Here is a 21,715-nt window from a genome sequence, read left to right as displayed (position 1 = left end):
CTGATTCAAAGACAGCTCTGAGTTTAATAGTGTTTAAAAGTCCCTGTACATTCTGTACAAAACCAGTGGAACCATAGAAGACAGTAGGAAAAACAGAAAAGGAATCATTAAGACAAAACAAGTCCAACTACCACATAATACAAAAACATTTCTAAAACAATTTTTATTGACATACAGCAAACATCTATAAATAAAACAGTAAAGAAAAGTCTTCCTTCATTTTACAAATGTACAGATAACTGAGGTACGGTGGCAGAAAAACAAAAACAAAAATGAATCCACTGAGCCATAGCCCAGTTAAGACCTAAAGGGACTGGTATCAGGAGAGAAAGGGGTAGGTCTTGGATTTGGTCACTCCAGGTGCAAGCTCAGATTAGGGTCACTCTGAGGGAAGAGTCAGTCCAGGTGTGTGTGGGGTGGGATGAGGGTTACTCTGAAGAGAGGGTCAGTCCAGGTGTGTGTGGGGTGGGATGAGGGTTACTCTGAAGACAGGGTCAGTCCAGGTGTGTGTGGGGTGGGATGAGGGTTACTCTGAAGAGAGGGTAGGTCCAGGTGTGTGTGGGGTGGGATGAGGGTTACTCTGAAGAGAGGGCCAGTCCAGGTGTGTGTGGGGTGGGATGAGGGTTATTCTGGGGAGAGGGTCAGTCCAGGTGTTTGTGGGCTGGGATGAGGGTTACACTGATGGAAGAGTCAGTCCAGGTGTGTGTGGTCTGGGATGAGGGTTACTCTGGGGGGAGGGTCAGTCCAGGTGTGAGAAGGCTGGTTTTAGGAATGGTCGTGGGTTGTACTGAGGTGTAGGTAAAGACATAAAGCCTGGCCTTCTTCCTGTTGGTCCTGTGGGTGCAGATTTGGAGTTCCTCTGTCCCCTTCCAGAGCCCTGGCCTCCACCTTTAGCACCCCTTCTATAACTGCCTCCAGACGAGGACCACGTGTTCCCGTTGTACCTATTATAATAACAAACCTGAGTGTGAGTGTTTGAAACAGAGCTAAAATGTTAGCTGATGCATTTTCACATTATGTCTGTGGTGTTTAAAGAGTAAAAAAAAAAAAAGAAAAAAAAGTCAGAGAGAAAATGGTCTTAAATTTTATGCATAAGCACTTTAGCTGAAAAGCTTTTTTTTTCTTTCTTTTTAAACAAAACTGACTAACACTGTGAGAACCCACACACAAACTGCTGTCACACTTTAAGGAAGGTGTCTTCAGAAAGTGCTAGTGGTGTTGTGGGGAAAAAAAAAGAAAAAAAGCTTTAGCTGAAGAGCATTTTTTTAAACAAAACTGACTAAAACTGTGACACAACAAACGGCAGTCACGCTGTAAGGAAGCCGTCTTCGTCAGGCACTGCTGGTGGCGTTCTGAAAAGAAATCTGCTTTAGCTGAGTAGCATTTTTTAGGCATGGTAAACCGTTGTGAAAATCCACACACGTTTGCCATTCTGCCCATACACGTCTCCACGCCATGCGAGTGGTGCTGAGAAAGAAAACATTTCCCTAATACGGAGCAGTCGTATCATACACACCCTTTAGAGGAGTTCTGACTGGAGGATCCTCTCTGTCTTTTGGGTTTCCTGGAAAAGGGAGCCTTCTTTCTCTTCGCCCCCCTGCCGCTGTTTTCGAAATACGCTGATGACATTCCATCATCATCAACATCTTCCTCATTGTCACCATTACCTCGTGTGGTGTCTATCCATCCAGAACTCTCTGTCTGTTCCTCCACTGTGAGGGATGAAAGATCAAACTCTTATCATTGAAAATACCATATAAGTACTTTTGCATGGCATGATGGGATTTGGGAAGGCAGGAATGACAGAAAGGTCACTATTACATTCTTACTTTTGCATTCCAATGGCCACTAGAGCTAGTGTTTCAAGGCTCTCATGACTGGTTGACTTAGCTGGAAACAATGAGAGTATACAAGGACATGATTTGGCTAGCTCTAATCTTGACCCTATTACTGTCATTGTTTCAAGCTGTTTGCAGACACTGATGTTAGGGATCTCAGCCATCACAGCCAATGGAACACAATAAAACCTCGCTTTGATTGTTTTCAGGTAAGAATATGATGGTGGAAAAATAATTTTAAAAAGGACTGTTAAAAAAGCCAAAAGATGTCAGTTATAAAGAAGAGTGTGTATGTGTGTGTGTAAAACGTAGCTCCTCACCAGGCAGCTGCCACTCAGAGTATTTCTGCAGCAGCTCAATCAGCTCAGCTCCATACTTCTCCAGTTTGTCTTCAGTCACGCCATCAATCTGTAGCAGAACCTCTGGATCAGCAGACAACGTCTCTGCAACGCAAACACACAAATACACACCCCTCAGCACAGCTCCGAGAGCTTTATATCAGAGCCAAAATGAACGTAGGCAGCAAAACAACAGGGCACTGTAAGCAAGATGGTATAGCAGTCAGAGAGTCGTAAGACTGAGTCCAGTACATGTTGGAGGAGAAACTGGATGATCCCTGAAGGCAACAGCCAGTCCAAGTTTCCCCTCACACTGAAGACTGTTACTGCTGCCACTGAGCAAGGCAACTAAAGTAAAGGACTGGTCCCAAGGTGTGCAACTTCTCAGATTCATAAATCTCAATTTAAGTCACACAGTTATATGGTAAATGCATATGTTAAAACAAATTGAAGAACGATGCCATTCCATGAAAATACTTAGGAGCCATACATAACCACTAGCTTATCAGATCACTGTTATGACAAATATTTCCTTAGGGTTAAACCATTCAAATGCAGTAGCAAGTCAGTGTGAGGTGAAGGCAGTTAACTTTGAGGGACCTGTGTCTTACCTGCAATCTTTTTCAGAGTCGCTGTGGAGAAGATATTGTAGTAATGGATGCCAAACACTTTGCCCAGTTTCTTGCACAGGCTGTTGAGTTCTTCCAGGCACTTCTTGACCATCTCCTCCCTCTTCGACATGTTCTTTGTCACAGCGGCTTTGTGTTTCCTGATGCTGGATGCGCTCTCTGTTTCATGGAACTCTACCTGCACCGGAAAAAAAAAGTCTTTTAGTGGACTCCTGGTGACAGAATCGCGTACTGGAAGCACGTGGGTTATAACTGGTTTACCAGTCACTTTCAAACAGAGAATCTCTATTCAGAATGCACTTTAGCCCAAACCTTGTCTAACAAATCATCTAGCATCAATGATACTTTCTTTGTTCATCACCGTTACCAAATCTTTCCAAAACAACAAAGGCAACATACACTACAGTGAAGAGACGCCCACCTTAAACACATCAAAACACCAAAATAAACATCAAAAAACCAGTTGAAGTTGTTGAGGGGAATAGTATATGGAAAAAAAAAACAACAACTATTTCTTGGTGAGATGCACATGCCCTACTCTTTGGTCAATGCATTCCTCATATAACAGGTATGAGAGAAGCTCTGTCTAACCTGCATGCTTCCACTGAGGACACTCATGGCTTTGGGCCCAGCAGAGATGTACGCTACAGCCTGGCCGTTATTAGTGATGTACAGATCCTCCATCAGCACGCAGTCCAATACCAGCTTCTTAAAGAGCCGCTCAGCATTGTGTCTGGAGTACGCTGCCCCTATCCCAAACATCCCTGACTGGACACGAGCACTTTTGGAGCCTGTTGGGAGAAGTGTTGTACACCTTTTTGTAAAATGGAACAGACAACGCGTCACCTGTCACTGTCCCCACTAACTTTGGACTTCAGATTACCATTTGAAAGTAGATGACAATTAACACTACAAAGATGGGTAGACATTCTCTCCTCCACACAGACTGAGAATCTGATAGGAAATAAATCTTAAATCTATGGTTTTCATATTATCGTCAATCCTCACCATCATTACGTAACACTGGGCTCTAGCAGACTACTTACCCAGAAAAATGTCGACCAGCATATTTAGAGTGAGTCGGTTTTGCTGGGAGGACCGTCCATATCGGCCTCCAACTTTCTCGCAGTTCTCCTGTACAAACCGTACAACCTTCTTCACGTCCTCCGTTACATTTCTTGCCTTGTAACGCTAAAAACAGAAAACGGAGGGCAAGATGAATATATATTATAAACACACATTCTCAACTGCATCAAACAAACAAATAAAATCCAGTGGTTTGGCACATCTTAAAACCCATCTTTATAAAACACCTTGACTGTACACATTATGTCCTCCACTCACTACACTGCTCTATGTTGCCATTTTCTATATTTTTCTTTTTATTTGCTATATTGTTTTCTATAGATACTTGTTGTTTATTGACTGTATGACTGCAGAGTCTATGCACTTACTGTATTTGATGTCCAACACTGTAAGAGATTCTGTTAATTTGCTTTGTACCAATTACCAGCATAGAACTGATCTAGTGTCTTGTGTTACAATCATTTTTCTGTATATGTAAGCATCTATTAAATGAAAGAGTGTAAAAATGTGAACAGATTTATTCTAAGCTAATGCCCAACATGAGTGAAAAAAGTACACATTGCTCATGTAGCCACAGCATGATAGTCAGGGTAAAAAGAGCTGTAATGTTGACGTGATAAATGTCTTACGTTGGGTCTGGCACAGTTATCACACGAGACCTCTGGATTCTGCTTGCAGAAATTTGTGTTAAACCTGTGTTCTCCAAAGTACGCGAGCAGCTGAATCCTCCTGCACTCCGTCACGTTTTCACAGAAATGAACCATGCTGTGCAGGTTGTTGATGTGAGTGGCCTTGGAGTGATGGTCACCGTCCTTATCCACTGTTATTCCACAGAGACAGGTCAGTTATTTGAGTTCACTTAGATCTATCACACAAAAACCTGCTTCACTTTTGGTTTAAGAACTACACAGTCATTTCTCTGATCTCACGTGGATTCCCTGTTGAAGAGACCACAGACCACTGACCTAATATTCGTATCTGATATTAAACATTTGACATACGACAGTGAAAACCAATGATGAAACTCTTTCAGAGCCAACCGTCAAAAGCACGCATTGGCATGAAATGAGCAGCAGTCTTGAGAACAGAGTGCGGCGTGGTACGTACTGGCAATCAGCCTCTTGATGCGGATGACATCTGTGTATGAGTAGAAGAGGACACAGTGGGAGACTTCTCCGTCTCTGCCCGCTCTGCCTGACTCCTGGTAGTAGCCCTCCACAGACTTGGGCAGACTGGCATGGATCACATAGCGCACGTCAGGTTTATCAATGCCCATCCCAAAGGCAATGGTGGCACAGATCACCTGTGATACAGACAAATCAAACAGAGTCCGTCTATCACTCTGAGACATCAATATTAAGCAGTGGTTAGGGAGCAACACATCAGAAACCCTGGCCTTTAATTCACTTCAACAGTACTGCATTTTAAAATGTAAAACTAGAGTTAAGAATAAATAGCCACTTACTAGCTCATCAGACTTAAGAGGCATGCACCTTTTTAAAACATGTATTTAAGAGATTATATATCAGAATAACCAGGTAAGAAGGCAAATGGAGGCGTAACGGTATGCAAGACTGAGACTGTGGATGTTTACATCACGCTTTCGGTCTCAGTTTCAGAACTGTTACACCTTTAAAGGCAAAGGTCCCAAAAAGACCCTTTATCACTTTATATTGACTGAAACATAATTTCCAAACAGGAGTGATGTTACATGAAACCACAGGAGAAATGTTTCATTATTTAAAGCAAAGATCCACTGTTTTTTTTTTGTTTGTTTTTCATTTTTTGGCAATGTAAAGTCTGGCTCAATGATTTAATGATTTAATGATAAAAGGCAGGGTGAGATCTTGACCCTTTTATCAGAACTCAGCATATCAAAACTCAGCTATTCTAGGCAGTGGAATTCATTAAAACCCAAGTACTATAACCAATGGCATTAATCAAACCTTTGTAAGAACATACCAGTGAATGAAAGAAGAAGAAATTGGCACTTCACTTCAGCTTATATTAAAAACAGAGCACTTTTCTCTGATGCAGCTTCATTCGAACATGCTAGACCATCCTCACCTGACAGCCGTCCTGGTTAATCCATTTGTTCTGGACGTATTCTCTGTCAGAGTCATTGAGCCCAGCGTGGTAAGAGAGTGCTGCAATGCCTGCCCTCTGCAGACTGTCGGCCAGTGAGTCACAGTCATTCCGAGACAGACAGTACACTATTCCGGAATCTCCTACCAACACAGACCACACATAGATATTAAATAAAGAAACGAAGATAGAAATTTAAAATAAATTCATGCAATAAATAACTAAATAAATATATAAATATATAATATAATAACTAATTTACACAATCAATTTGACTTTTATGGAACAAGCAAAATCAGGTGGCCAAAACTACCAATGATAAAAAAAAAAAAAAGAAACACAGGTCAAAAGAATAAAAATGAATTAAAAAAATGATTTTGAAACACTTATGGAGGCCCCAGATTTTTGCACAGAGAAAAACGTACGCGGATAATGTTTCTTGATCCAAACGATGCAGTCCTCACCAACCTTCTTGGGTTTTTTAGGTAAGATGGTGTACTTGAGGTTGTGTCTGTTAAAGCTCATTGTGAATCTGTTAGAATGTAAAGAGATATCAGAGAAGCTGACAGAAATTTGACCACAGTGCTCCCACACAGAGCAAGCAGAACATGCCCACAGTATCCACCGTGGAGTGAAGTGACACAAAGCAGTTAAAAGAGACGCAGCAGGATGTTACTGTTTACCACAAACATACAACAGCTGACGTGCACCGTGGGGCGCAAATCAATTCAGTATTTTGGAACTGACTGCTATCTAGCATCTGGCCATCTGATGACAGGATATCTATCAGACCGACTGAGGAAAATCTGACTTGCATCGAACTAAACTCACTTCCTGCCATCAAAGTCAAGAGCGAAAAGTGATTTTGCTTCAATGCAAATCAAGATCCTAAATTGAGCACAACTCTGGTGTGCATGCGAACTGTCTATAAACTAAGGGCTATGTCCTCTCTCATATAGTGAAGCCTAATCTGTAAGCTCACAGAGCAGTTCAATCTGTGGTAATACGTCACTTGCTTTAGACTTATAAAAAAACAAATGCTATCCACAGAGCTAACAGTGGTCCACCTTCAGACCTAAGCTAAAATGCAACTCACTCATGAGGTATAAGGGGTTTCAGCCTAACACTTCAGAAGTTGTGAGGATTTAAACTTGACTTTCACTCTTTTCTTTAAAGCCCACACACACGTTAATGTGTGTGTTTAGTGAAGCCAGCACTTACACCTGAGGGCGGGTCATAGCCAGCTGGTTGAGAATGTCTTTTTGAACACGTGGTGTGGCGGTGGCTGTCAGAGCCATGATGGGAACTTTGGGAAACTTCTGCCGTAGCTCATGCATCCTCTTATAATCTGGCCGAAAGTCATGACCCCACTGAGACAGACACAGACAAAGACAAAAACATCATTCCACACACCAGGCTTTACGTTTTACAAACAGAAAGTTAGTGGAGTTAACAGAAAAATGATGACAGTGATTGGTCAGCATCTTCACACTGGTACCACCCTTCCACACATACACAGCGGATGTAAACTCTGTCAGGATACACACCTGGCTGACACAGTGGGCCTCGTCAATGACAAAGCGAGCAAGGAGACCTCTCTCGTACAGATTCTGCAGGGCACTGATCATCCTCCCACTGGCACAGATCTACACAACATCAGATCAGCACAGTCCAGTCAGCTTTCACAAAGATCAACAGCACAGATCTACACAACATCAGATCAGCACAGTCCAGTCAGCTTTCACAAAGATCAACAGCACAGATCTACACATCAGATCAGCATAGTCCAGTCAGCTTTCACAAAGATCAGCAGCACAGATCTACACAACATCAGATCAGCACAGCCCAGTCAGCTTTCACAAAGATCAACAGCACAGATCTACACAACATCAGATCAGCACAGCCCAGTCAGCGTTCACAAAGATCAACAGCACAGATCTACACAACATCAGATCAGCACAGCCCAGTCAGCTTTCACAAAGATCAACAGCACAGATCTGCACAACATCAGATCAGCACAGCCCAGTCAGCGTTCACAAAGATCAACAGCAATCTATAATGAGGGGTGCTACTTCTCTCAGCTTAAGCATATCCAATTCTACTAAACCACAGGACACATAGGCATCACTTTTTTCTTTAGTGAAGACAGCTAGATAGACAGACAGACAATATAATGGACTTTACTGATTTGAGTATTGATTTACATGCGGCCAGTTGAGGGCCTTTAATTCAGCACATACCTTCTCGGGAGTGGCATAGAGCAGTTTGATGATTGGATCTTTCTTTGACAGCTGCATATAGATGCGTGCAGCTTCACTGTCACTCTTGTCCCCTGATAAACTTGTGGCAGGAATCTGAAACACCAAGGACATCACGTCTTAGATCAGCTGCAGAACTGAATATTGGCTGATGAAATTTTGTACAGCTGAAACATAAATGTCATTTATAATCAAGGAAACAATGTCCTACATCCAATGTGGTGAGTTTCTGCACTTGGTCAACGATCAGGGAACGCAGGGGTGAGATCACTACACTAACCCCAGGTGACACACAGGCAGGCAGCTGATAACACAAGCTTTTGCCCCCTCCTGCAACACCCAAAATTACATTCAGAATACAACATGCATTCAAAATACACAGACTCAATCCCTGGACACCAGCCCACAATATCACTGCTCAGTAGCGAGACTGAATCGAGTCTATTCTTTGAAAATAACAAAAGATACTGACGGAAACCAATGGATCATAAAAACTTGAGACTGTTAATGAAGGATGTGTCATAGTTTATTGGTTGGGTGCTGTATTATGATGATGGCTAACTTTTAGAGCATACTCTGCCCAAGCTAGGGTTTTTTTTTCCTTCTGTTGTGCAAAGATAACTTGGACGTTCCTTTAGATAAGAAAACCCGTGATAAATCAGTGGATGTATGTAAGTTTCTGTGTAAGAACACACACTCCCAACCTGTCGGCATCAGGACAAATGTGTCTTCACCCAGCAGCGTGGCATTTATGGCCTCCAGCTGGTTAAAGCGGAACTGATGAAGACCGAATCTTTTATGGAAAATCTTCATCATCTCTGAAGAGTGTGGGAAGGTGAAGCCTCTAAAACGGTCATGAGCTGGGTTTCTAAAACTGGGCTCTGCAGAAGAAAATGGATCATCATTTCTTCATTCATTCATCTGTCCATCCCTCGGTGCATATTAACACGAGGAAAGGAATATTAGCAGAAGAGATGAAAAAAAAGGCCATTCAGAGTTATTGAGGATTATGACTATTTCATAATGTAGGCACCATACAGACAAGGTATCATTCACTAATTATTTTTTACATGAGCAATATCCACTAGATGGCGAAAAGAGGACAGAACATTCAAATGTATTGAGGAGAAAGGGCACTGTGAAGTTTGGACACACACTGACCAGGAGAAGGGGGTTTATTTGGTTTGATTGCTGGGGAAGGGGTTGCCGTCACGTTCCTCTCCCATGATTTAGTTACGGGTCCTCCTTCACGGATCGGCTGAGCAACTGGACTGGTGATCCTGTTCGATTTGGATGCGCTTGGAGCATCATCAAAGTAGTCTGGGATGTCTGTGTCATCAAAGTCATCAATATCAAAGTCATCAACGAAGAAGTCATCAGGTTCCGTTTCCGTTCGCGAGTCAGTATGGGCGGAGTCCAGCGTACTGCTGTCCGCTTTGATCTCCACACTCTTTCTCCCTGCATGTGCTGGCCTCTTTGGTGAATAAAAGAGATCCGTCTGCTTTAGATCCAGGCTCTGACTGCTGGACGGGTTGAAGGGCAAGCTTGAATAGGAGCCCGATACAGACACAGCGTTACTGCGGTCAAGGCTTGATTCATTTCTCTTGGGATTGGAAGAGGAGCCATTTGGCTTCCAGGACCCATTCAGGGTCTCTGCGCCGCTGATCACGCAGTCAGAGTCTTCAAAAACACTGCTGTCATAATCAACAGAGATAACAGAGCCCACGGACTTCCGAAACTGAAAACTTCGCTTGGCACCCTCTCCTTTGTCCGTAGTCTGAATGGTAGCGGCTGGCACGAGAGCTGGAGTAGTGAAAGTGAAGCTTGAGCTGGCCGGCCTTGCCGACTCGGGGGTTGCCACTTTGTCTGACTGAGATGTTCTTGAAAGTGCACTGTTGGCAAGAATCCTTTTCCTTTAAGGAAAGGAGAAACTTTTAAGTGTAACAAAGAGCTATGACTACAAAGGAAAAAAAAGAAGTTATTTCTGATATGCAGACAAAGCTCCAGTTACCTTTGTGCCCTCTGTAGCAGTAACTCTGTCCCACAGGCCAAGGCAATGAGCTCATGCTCTGGGATACTGTCCACCAGACGGCATATAGACTCCATTATAGAGAAGAGTGCATCCTCTGATCCTGATTAAACAAACCATTCCAGAGAGCGACATGTAACCCACATTTATTTGTTTAGAAGACACTTTTATCCAAAGAAACGTGGTAAACAACAAAAGTGCAGGATTCCTGAAAGCACAAATGCATAACAAGGTCCTAAGATCTAAATTAAAGTATTTATTGCACAAAGGGGCAAGATTACTTCAATGCTTACGCTGTATGACAATAATCCAAAGCTGAGCTGAGATTCAGGACTAAACAATACGATGTGAAATAATGAGAACAGTCACATGAAATCAGATCACCAGTTTCAGGAGTAAAACACAATATAAGTGCATAAACAAACAATGCTAATAATACCAGGTGTTCTTTGAAAAGTTATGAATTATTACACATACCTCTCACATCTTTAGCACTAACATCACACACTCCATGCAGAGTAGAACCAGACTCTCTTGGTGATACAGAACCAACATCAGCACAGCTCCCAGAGTCCCCTTTGCTGTCAGCGGGATAGATAAGTGTTTGCTTAAGACTACAGTTCTACGTTCTGTATGTGTGTGTGTGTGTGTACACAATTCTCATGTGCATATCAAACCAATGTTTCTCCTAAAAACAGAGGTTCACTGAACAGTGTAAAGGTTCTCAAAAGTCACTTTAACTTGAGTGTGTTACCTCTTCAGTGAGACTGATGGACTTGGGTTCTCAGAGACAGGGGATGGAGGAATAAAGTCCACATCATCTTCTAAAAAGTTCTGACTCTCATTATCATCTATGTTTACTACATCAGACTCCGTCCATGCCTTCTGATTATCTGCAAAACAGAATGCTTCACTCGGTAACTCAAATACGTGTGTATACATGTACATCATTCAGTTATATGGTATCTGTTAAAGGTGAAACGGTTCTGAAACCGAGACCGAAACTGTGATACAAACATTCACATCCCCCCGCCCTCTCCACCCCCCTAAACCCCAACTCCAGGGTTCTTACACATTTTCCATTTCAAAATTCCATACTTTTCCAGACTCAAATTTCCAGACTTTCTCGGTGGATTTTTCAGACCATATTTGAGATTTGAGTACAAATAGCTAGATGTTTATTATGTAAATAATTGGTTTTAAAATCCAGCTATTAACATGCATGTTAGATTCTGACTATGTTGCCAAATTATTGCCAGAGGATTGTAGCTAGGTACTGTAGCTCATAGAAATCAATTAACACCAAACCCAAACAAGTTCAATGCACAGCATTTTATTCAAGTTGCCATGCTAAACAGTGCAATGGTATTCAGTTTTTGTCGGGTAAATTCAAATAACTGTATACCTTCAACTCCTACAGTAACAGAGGGGAAGTTCATGTACAATTCACCAGGGAACTACAAAAGACAACTAAAGTCCATTGACTTTGCTTCATTGGCTGTTAGATGGAGTAAAACACAAAACATACTTGCAAACACTGTGTAACAAATTACTATAAATAAAGTCAAATAATTATTAGTAATCATACATTAAAAGAATGCCTTTTATTAAAGTACTGTGTGAACCTCTGTGGGACTGTGAAGAGGCCTGCACACACACACACACACACACACACAGGTATGACTCGTACTGCCATGGCTAGGCTATACCCTAGCCTCAAAGTTTCTTCATTTCATTGATTTTCTTTTCAATGTCTTTGTCATATTTCATTAGCTCTTGTTCTTTATCTTTTGCAGCTTTCCTGAGGGCATTTGATTTCACAAGCACAGAGATATTGTCAGTGGCTTCTGCTTCAACCGCAAGTTCATCTGCAGACGTCAGAAGTGCATTTATGTTGGTCTGAAGCTTTCTTCTCTTAATCTTGAGTTGGTTCACCTCATCCTGTACTACCTTCTGTTTCTGTGTTTGTTGTGTGTGCTCCCTCTTCTTTTCCTCAACAAGCTACATGTGGTATCTCTGTCTTGCACAGCCAGCAGACTGTAGTGGTTCTTTGGTCATCCCTACATTAGCTACATAGTGCAGGTGGTCTACTATTACCTGCTGGGCAATCAAGGCTCTCTCCTTCATGTTTGTGACAGTGATGTTCTTATTAATAGAGAACCCTCTTTCTACAGAAGCCTGGCCATGAGACAGCAGGAGAACCTTTTGGACAATTTCTCACAGATCTTTAAATGGATGCTCTCTGGCCAGCTGTGCATGGAAGAAGGTGTCCAGTCTGGAGTGGGCACCAGTGGGCCACTGTGTGGCACCCTCGCTCGTTTTGCAGATGACAGCAAAGTCCCTGAACTGGTTGAAGATTGCGTCACACTTGTTCTCTCTGATCTGTCCAGCACTGGAGACGATCTGCAGGCACAGCCTTAGCTGTTTCTCACAAAGGTCTACCTTCTCTTTTATCTTCTGTGGATCCAGCCATGCCAGGTTTCTCACCTGTGTGTATCTCAGGGGGCATTTCTCCAGCAGCTTTGTCACAGCTGTAATAAGGAACTCCTTGGTCTCTTGTCTAATTGCGAGGACATCTCACTCAGAAACCCTCTTCCTCACCCTAAATTCTTGAAAGTGGTTTGTCTGCAACAAATTCTATGTTGATAAGGGAGGCATCTTTGTGATTTGTTTGATCTTTGAAGTCTTCTGGGGAAGAGAGTCTTCACCCTCTTAAGTGTATCATCTTCACAGGGTCAGGCCTATACAGTGGATCCGTATACAGTATATAGATCATGGCTATATGTTGTGCTTTATCTCATATATTCCCCCTGAAAATGGTGCTGTATTGTTATGACCGTAGTTGTTACAGATCCAGTGTGACGTGTGACTGGTGGTACCACGTGCAATGTGTTGGAAGGCCTGACCGCGTGAAGTCCTACAGCTGTGTAGCATGCCGATTTTGAGCTCCCCCTCCCCTCCCTTTTTGATCTTTAAAGTTCTTGTTAAAGTTATAGCAATATTAACGCTATTGTTTAAGTTAATAAGCTGTACAGATTTTTGCTACTTTGACATTATTTTATGTCATTTACATAATTAGTATCACGTAGCGTTTGTCACAAAACATTAAAACACTTAACTGTAAATGAATGCAATGTTTTTGCTTATATCATTACATGTATATCAGACTATACAATGGTACTAAATGGTATATTTATTTTACATTTGTGGAAAAAATGTTTTGGTTATACTTGAGATGGGCAGATGGTTTGGGTGGTGGGTCAGACCTTTTCTTCCAAGTTACAGTGGGGTCACATATTCTGACGACAGCTATCAAAATATGTGACCCCTTGTGTCTAAGTCCAGCTGTTAACCAAAGTGATGAAAATGTTTCGGTTATACATGAGATGGGCAGATGAGTCACCTGAAATGGTTTGGGTGGTGTGTCAGACCTTTTCTCCCAAATTACAGTGGGGTCACATATTCTGACGACAGCTATCAAAATATGTGACCCCCTGTGCCTAGGTCCAGCTGTTGACCAGAGTGATGACAGTTTTTTGGTCATTCATGGGAGGGTAGAAGTTGTCAATTGCCAGTTTGCATTGTTTATAAGATCGTGCAAGTTTATAAGTTTACATGTAAATTCATAATAAATGAAAAGAAATTTAATTTTTTGCACATTTTTTTTTTTCATTGCACCGAAACCGAAACCGAACCGTGACTTCAAAACCGAGGTATGTACCAAACCGTGACTTTGGCGTACCGTTACACCCCTAGTATCTGTACATTTTAGATTTATTATATACACATGCACATGAAATTGTATACTAGTTGCTATCTAGAACTTCCATGCAGCAGCCAAAATATTCTCTGTGCTACCTAGAAAAGGTCATCAGATTACACATTTGCACAGCATTGTCCCACAACTCAACAGTGTTAGGTGACATGGAGAAACAGATTAAAGAATGGGGGGTTACCTGCTGCAAACACGCCATCTCCCTCAGTCTTTTCGTCTACAGATCCACATTCAAGATCCTCTCCCTCACTGTCACTCATCAAGGACTGGGGTGGGACTGAACGGCGTCTTTTTGTCAGCTTAACGGGTGAATCCTCAGGTTCCAATTCATCAGGCACAGCACGTATGTTGTTGGAGACATTTCGAGGGGTTTCAGAGACAACCTCTACGTCTTCTGTTGCAAAGGACTGCGGTCCATGAGAATTTCTGTTCCCGTCAGTGTTCTTAAAGTTAACTGACTGACCTTTTGGAGAGGTGTCTTTGACCACTTCAGTTGGTTTCTTTCCCAAAGTTCCAGGGCTTTGTAACACTGCTCTTCCCTTTACTGGCGTTTCAAAATCATCTAAATCATCCCAGTCATCAGTGTGGATAACAAGCGAGCTGTCTGATTCCACCGTTTTGTTGCTACTGTTCTTTGTGGAGAGGATGTCCGCATTGGGAAAAGTTTTAACAGGACTGGGCTTGCGCACTGCAAATGGGTTAGACGCTGGGTTAATTCCCTGCGTCTTGGTTTTGGGCTTAGTTGTGAAGGTGTTGACTTTTGCAAGGGGTCTTTCAGGCTTGGTTGAAAATGTCAAAGGAGGCTGAGTTATTTTGGTGTTGTCAGGAATATTGACACTCCTGTTTGCTAAGACATTTGGACCAGTTACCTTCGAGGGAACTTCCACTTTACTAATGCCTGATGCAGACTTCTTTCTGAAACAAAATGTCCTGAAACAGAAAAAGCGAAAAAACACTTCAACAAACTTGAACCGCAGTGAGCCAAAAAGGATTTTAAAAAGCATATCTTTAAAAAGCATATCATATCTGGACTTGACATGAACTTTAACACGTATATCTATCTAATGACAAGACAAACCGCGTGAAGTGACATAGCGAAGCTGATTGGAAAGCGCGACCAAGGCTGGCAGACTACTCGGCTGGCGGATTTGACAAAATGAGTTGACTAGTTAGCACAGATAACAGATGAAAAATAAGTCAACCAGCTTGAAGTAGCAGTACAATGTGAAATGTCACTTTTAGACTTTGAGTTTCAGATTACAGACGTACCCAGCGTTTGGTTTCGAAAGGGACAGCTTGCTCTGCGCTCCAGCATTGTTGTTGTGTCGCTCTAGTTGCTCCTTCAGATTATTCAAAGGAACACTCGGCATTATGAGAAAAAAAAAGTTTTAAAACGGTAAAATTCAGCGAACAAGCATAGAAGAGAATTGTTTAACTCTCTTTTAATACCTGAAGCTGTTGCTCTCTACGTAGTTGAGCGAGTCAGTCTCTCTGGCGCGCTATCTCTTACCCACGTCTCATTCTTAGCTGTTAGCTAACTGTCTATTTGTTGCTTTCATTTTAACTCAGTACTGTAACTAGCAAAACGACGTGTAGATGTTGCAAAATGAACACACGTGCAATAGACAAACTTAGCTAAATGTCAGTAGAACTGGCGCTTTACATTTAGCTCGTATGCTATGCAAATCCTAAGTACGACAATACTGTCAGCTACGATTTAGTCAAATGTTTACCGCGTCTTTTAAAGTCACTCGCCGATTGGATGAAACAGGAGACTGCTTCCGGTTATTTATCTTCTTCGTTGGTGGATACGAAATGTTGGCACGCCATTTTACGTCTCAAACATCGCCACACACAGTACGGAGCATAGGTTGGAAGTAAGCGTCTGTAGATATTTAATAAAACCCATTCAGTGACTTATGTGTACTTTTGGTCCTCAAGGCTCATATACTTTCATAACTGCTGATCTGGCCCTGCTAAAGACCCAGGGAATATTTAACTGGCTGAAAAAATAACACATTTTAAATTTAAACCGTCACGGTATCCTCAAAAACTTGCTCTGACAGGACACATGCGCAGTGAAAATGTGACGCTTGTGATATATGTATTTATTCAAATCTTTATTCATGTATTTATTTACTCATACACTCAAATATTTATTCACTTAAAAAATCATGCCAAGACATTAAAATGATCAGTTTGTGCAAACATATTTTCAACAACAAACATAAATTTATGACAAATGTTATTGAATCCTTTGAAAGTCATACATCGTGCACTGAGTTAAATTCACATGAATCAGTGATTAAAAAGGAAATCCATGTAAACTGACAGTTTGACAGCCATGTCAGTTATTGTGAACAGGTTTCAATTACATGTTTTGAGATTTAAAAAAAACCCTTGTGATTCCCTTATTCAGTTAAGTGTCCCATTTAATACCTGTAAATTTATTTACTTCAAAATTTTAGAGAAAGTAAACTTTAAAAAGAGTTCTTGAAAAAAAGTATCACTTCTTCAGTTAGGTTGTCTTTGAGTTTTCACCAGTTCACACCAAAGGATATGAAGAGCAAGCTGCCAGCCCACACATGTTCTTTCCACGTTCAATGTAGAAGTATCTGGAAAAATATTAGAGACTCTCTTATTCTTTACCACTGTTAAGAACATTACACTCTAAGGCAACAACATTTCAGAAAAGCGTAACATACCCATCCACTCCCCAACTGGTTCCCCATGAATTCTTCACAATCCAGTAGGGTGTGCCGTTTTCTTCACTGTACCCCACAGCCAACACTGCATGATTCACCTTGTCTGTGGTGTTGTGACACACAGTACTAGAGAAACAAGGGTTATCTTAATGTCATGTCGGAATTATCATACAGCTACTGAGGACAACAAATTCCATATACCTCTTTCATATCCAGGATTTGGATAGATAGATAGATAGACAGATAGACAGACAGACAGACAGACAGACAGACAGATAGATAGATAGATAGATAGATAGATAGATAGATAGATAGATAGATAGATAGATAGATAGATAGATAGATAGATAGATAGACAGATTTTTAAATTTTTATTTCAACCTTAGATTAAATTGTGTCTTTCCATTGCTAACCAAGATCATATTACTGAGCTCTGGCACTGTATATGTTATGATCTAATATTTTTGAAAAGTTCTCTCTCTGTATTGTATTTTATAGTTGATATTTGTGTAACTAAGTATAATTCCTGTCTATAGACCACTGATGAAAATGAACTGTTTTTATCATGAGCTTACTCACCCAACGGTGGAATAACAATGGTATAATAACATACAGAAATGACAGTTATGAACAGTACCAATGACCACTGTTTACTGTTGGCTCCTTTTGGATAAGGGCCATTAGTAAATTGTCCTCTCTTGACAGAAACGTTTCCTGGAGTTGCACAGAGCCTATTTCAGAGCTATTTTACATTCATTAACACCTACACTATTACAGTCACTCACGAGCGTGTTCCGTTTTCAAATGACTCATATAACTGCATTTACACATCCATTATATTAAACACTGAAAGTTGTTTAAATGATCCAAACTAATAACACTCATCAAATGAGCAGAGCACACATGGTCATGATCACTCTTACCTACTGTACACTCCTCCTTTGTAGTGCATGAAGTCAGAGGTGACCTCATAAGCAAAGCTAACAGGGTTGAGTCTGGCTACCGCATCCACCATGCCCATCTCATCATACTGTCATAAAACATAAACAACAGTCAGTAAGCTGAGACTGAGTTCATCCGATCCACAGCTATAGAGGAAGATTTATGTTCACTTACCAGTGTTATGTTAACAACATCTTTCACAAAAGCAGCAGCCAGTTTAGGGTTAAACTTACAGGGGCCATCCTGAAAGAATAAAGAAATACAAAGCCCAGTCTGACGACCATTCCCATTTCTTAATTCAGCTCACTCTCTTACCCTTGGTGACCTACAAGTATTTCTACGTTAATTGCTGACTTGGGAGAAAGTGACGTCAGACATCGTCCCGTGGACACATGTGAATCCTGGTCATAAGATCAGGCTGTGTTAGAGATCCAAGGCTTCTGGAACCCCTTTAGGGTTAAGTGCTTTGCCTAAGCATACATCTGGAAAGAGCTGCAAAGCTACGAAATCAAACCCAAAACCTGTGTTTCCCTTACGTCCTACCATTAAAACCCCACTGCCCCCCAAAAGACCACATCTAAGTTAATGAACACAAACAGATGGAAGTTTTCTTACCTGAGCAGTATAAGGGTAATCATCCTCTGTCATCAGTCCCTTGTTATACAGGATGTATTCAAACGCCTGACTAGGGAGTCCTCTGAAAGACACAGAGCGGTATTCATATGAAAACACAGTGCAGGTTCACATGAGTGGTGTTCATATGGAAACACAGTGCAGGTTCATATGAGTGGTGTTCATATGTAAACACAGTGCAGGTTCACATGAGTGGTGTTCATATGTAAACACAGTGCAGGTTCACATGAGTGGTGTTCATATGAAAACACAGTGCAGGTTCATATGAGCGATGTTCATATGGAAACACAGTGCAAGTTCATATGAGTGGTGTTCATATGAAAACACAGTGCATGTTCAATACCCCTCAGAAAACATGGCTTACATTGTTACACGGATTTGTGTAAAATGAAGTGTTTAATGAAGTCTAAGAGTGTAAGAGAGTAAATGGACGTATGAGAGAGTTTGAAATCAGCATCCTCTCCTAAGAGACTGTGAGAATCTAAGCGTTAATGTACATACTCAGAATAAATCTGAAAAGAGCTCAACTCCAGGAAATTTTACACCAAGACATAAAAAAATTGGTACAAAATTACATGTAAAGTCATTCTACTCCTGTCACAAATAAACAGACTGTTATGTCATATCAGACTTACCCTGAACAGCCATGATTATTGAAGTCTCCTGCACAATCCACCAACTGCTGCTCTGCCTTTAAAACACAATGCAGTAAAAAAATAAGTGATGAAGTACAGTCAAGTATTTCTCAGTTCAATACATGCAGCATTCTTTCACACACTTTATTCACACATTCATTCACACGCTATATGACCAGTATGACACATGTTTTACATGAGTATGCAAGTTCTCAAGACGGATGAAATAGGAAGTAAGAAACAGGACCCATTCCTCACCAACTCAAGAAGTTTTCCTGTGGCAATGGCTGTGACAGACTCCAGGCAGCCTGTTGTAGAGAAGGTCCAGCAGCTTCCACATGGCCCCTGAAATGACATGACCATCATCTTTAGACACAATTCATTCATAATCCATAATCCATTCATAATCCATAATCCATTCATAATCCATAAACTTCAGTATGAAGTATAAACTTCATACTGAAGTTTATACAGATATTTTTTCGCTATATATACTAACAAGGCCACATGTTTGAAACAAATTTCAAGATGTTTACAATGGAAGAGGTCATTGCAGATTAGCTGCAGTAAATAGTGTTGAATACCTGGTTCTTTACAGGGGTCACAAAGTTTCCCTTCTTCCTCCAGTCAACTGAATCTGGGTAAGGTCCATTGTTACTCACATGACTTCCTTTTGTGGCAGAGCAGTTCTGACAAAATTTAAAATGAGGGAGAATTAACTGTTTCTACACTGAGGGTGATATACTCTCTCAATTATGAGGAAATCAATGTAAAACCATTATGATACCTGAGGCTCTGTCAAGAGGAAGTGTTTTTTGAATTCAGCAAAAGTCATATCTGAGAACTGGTTCAGTCCCACTGTATCAAATTCCATAGAGAAAATTTGCATTATCATATTTGTTTCATACACACAGGTTATTAATTCAAGCAGCTCCTCTGAATATGTATAACAACGAGATTACGTAGTACTTCAGAAAGTATTAAAAAAAAACATACTTGTAAATTTGTGATCTCCTGCATTGTGGAGGTCAATTTTCCTCTTATTCTCTGTAAACGTTTGCAGTCGCCGGTAATACTCATTCATGTCATACTCTCTGTTATACTGTTAGAAAAATACGCAACATAATGGGAAATTCAACGAGTTTAGCATCCATCCTCTCTGATGGAGACGCTAGCTCAAAATAAAGGACTTTGTTACTTCCTTGTGTTGTCCTGCAGAAAGTAGGCTGTGAAAGGTTTTGCCAGTAAAGTATCATAATGTCTTAGTCTTACCTGAGACATCCAAGATTTGAACTGATATTCCTCTGTAACAAACACATAAAGAGTAAATGATTACACGTATAGGTTACATTTCTTCAATCGGCTGAACAAAACTGGACCGATGCTTTATTTGGTAGATTTCTTTCGCTGATCAGCGAATCACTTTAACTCATTCGGCCATTACAAAAAAAAAAAAAAAAAAAAAAAAAAACCCATAAAAAACAATGATCCAAAATCTGGTCAAGCATAGGTCTATACAACTAAACGGTCAACACATTTCTGTATCTTAAACATTTAGGGACTGGCCGACGGGTTCGCGAGTTTATTGTAGGCTACTTCCACCGTTCAAAAACGAAACCACAGATTTTTAAAGGCAATAGATTTCATAACTCGTTCGAATTCTTAAAAACTCACCTTCCTCTGAGAACAGAGGCAATGAATAGGCATTACGCACAACTGCAAGTATTAAAACTAATACAACTGGTTCCATGTTGAATATTAAACTCAATATGCAGAGTCAGTCTCGCCGGTGTATGAGTACAACTCACATGATCGTCAGTTGTCGCCTTACTTGTACAAAGCCAATGAACGCTATTTGTTCTTGATGGCCTCAAGTTGTTTCCGTTATGGTAATATAAACAGCTGTCACGTGTTGTCTTGTGCAATAATAAATATCTGAGGACCTATCGGGAGCAAAATTAACATAACTTGTCTGCAGGGGTGGACAGTGACGAAGTACATTCACTTGAGTACTGTACTTACATTTTTCGAGTATCTGTACCTTGTTGTCTTTTTGGGAGGGCGGGGGTGAGGGACTTATGACTTTTACTCCAATACATTTGAAAGACAAATATTGTACTTTTCATTCCACTACATTTCTATGAAGGTTCTCGTTACTCATTACTTTGAAGCATAGCCTTGCAGTCAGCTGATGAATTTTCTTTTCTAAAATGCGATAGGCCATATTGTGTTCGTCAACAGGAGAAAAAACAATCACAGTAAACTACTCCAACGTCAGTCAAGTGCGTGCTTCTTTTTTTAACAATTGAACTTAGCTGTTTCATTTATGGCTGCTACTACGGCAGATGAAGATGATAAAGATAAAGGTTCATCACCAGAGCACTCATAGCCATATCTTAAGTCCATGTTTGAGATCTTTGAAATCAACTGGGTTTCGAGCTAACTCCTTCCCGTGCGCGTTCGCGCGCCTTACTTTTTTCGTAGCTGGCTGTGATGCAGTGCTCACTGCTCACTTACAATCATATTCGCCGCAGTAGATATGAGATGCGACTTGAAAATCGCGATTAATATGTTTGTGAATGTGTGACGAATCTGGTGACAGAGGCAGACGACAACTGCAAGTTAACAACTGCTACTGTTAGCTGTTAGCAATGAACGCTATTTGTCCTGAGGCCCCCCTGTCCTGCAGGTTGTTGTTTTAATTCTTCGTCACTACAGTTAATTGAGCTAATCAAAGGCTTAATGATTAATTGATCAGTAAG

The 21,715-nt window shown here is 41.0% G+C and overlaps 2 protein-coding genes across 2 annotated transcripts; both read right to left on the bottom strand.

The window, feature by feature from the left end:
* Window positions 1–739: 739 nt before the first annotated feature.
* On the bottom strand, window positions 740–15,408 carry blm (BLM RecQ like helicase). The gene is made up of 22 exons (XM_030765333.1): window positions 15,308–15,408; window positions 14,220–14,968; window positions 12,552–12,794; window positions 11,018–11,156; window positions 10,741–10,796; window positions 10,246–10,366; window positions 9,396–10,147; window positions 8,939–9,115; window positions 8,446–8,564; window positions 8,217–8,330; window positions 7,524–7,622; window positions 7,198–7,346; window positions 6,402–6,508; window positions 5,959–6,119; window positions 4,999–5,194; window positions 4,521–4,711; window positions 3,852–3,996; window positions 3,397–3,596; window positions 2,788–2,983; window positions 2,159–2,281; window positions 1,517–1,712; window positions 740–944 (listed from the first exon to the last, which is right to left on the bottom strand). Exons 1-22 carry the CDS (start codon window positions 15,406–15,408, stop codon window positions 740–742), a joined length of 4,539 nt encoding a protein of 1,512 aa, XP_030621193.1.
* An 815-nt stretch (window positions 15,409–16,223) lies between these two features.
* Window positions 16,224–20,765, bottom strand: ctsh (cathepsin H). The gene is made up of 12 exons (XM_030765823.1): window positions 20,628–20,765; window positions 20,226–20,257; window positions 19,950–20,055; window positions 19,741–19,811; window positions 19,538–19,642; window positions 19,212–19,298; window positions 18,954–19,009; window positions 18,301–18,382; window positions 17,860–17,928; window positions 17,667–17,773; window positions 16,744–16,869; window positions 16,224–16,653 (listed from the first exon to the last, which is right to left on the bottom strand). Exons 1-12 carry the CDS (start codon window positions 20,701–20,703, stop codon window positions 16,584–16,586), a joined length of 987 nt encoding a protein of 328 aa, XP_030621683.1. The 5' UTR covers window positions 20,704–20,765; the 3' UTR covers window positions 16,224–16,583.
* Window positions 20,766–21,715: the final 950 nt, after the last annotated feature.

This window comes from Chanos chanos, chromosome 2, assembly GCF_902362185.1.
Source record: "Chanos chanos chromosome 2, fChaCha1.1, whole genome shotgun sequence".
Lineage (NCBI taxonomy): Eukaryota > Metazoa > Chordata > Actinopteri > Gonorynchiformes > Chanidae > Chanos > Chanos chanos.
The sequence above is the reverse complement of the archived record's forward strand: the minus strand, read 5'-3'. Positions and strand labels throughout refer to the sequence as shown.

What these genes read in the sequence shown, in the direction of transcription:
- blm (XM_030765333.1), bottom strand. Translation starts at nt 15,408, where the DNA reads ATGCCGAGTGTTCCTTTGAATAATCTGAAGGAGCAACTAGAGCGACAC. An exon ending in GCTATGACCCGCCCTCAGGT is followed by an intron (nt 6,509 to 7,197) that starts GTAAGTGCTGGC and finishes ACATTCTAACAG; the next exon opens with ATTCACAATGAGCTTTAACA. An exon ending in GATCAAGAAACATTATCCGC is followed by an intron (nt 6,120 to 6,401) that starts GTACGTTTTTCT and finishes CTGTGTTGGTAG; the next exon opens with GAGATTCCGGAATAGTGTAC.
- ctsh (XM_030765823.1), bottom strand. Translation starts at nt 20,703, where the DNA reads ATGGAACCAGTTGTATTAGTTTTAATACTTGCAGTTGTGCGTAATGCC. An exon ending in ATGTTGTTAACATAACACTG is followed by an intron (nt 17,774 to 17,859) that starts GTAAGTGAACAT and finishes GTTTTATGACAG; the next exon opens with TATGATGAGATGGGCATGGT. An exon ending in AAAGGAGGAGTGTACAGTAG is followed by an intron (nt 16,870 to 17,666) that starts GTAAGAGTGATC and finishes TTGTTTCTCTAG; the next exon opens with TACTGTGTGTCACAACACCA.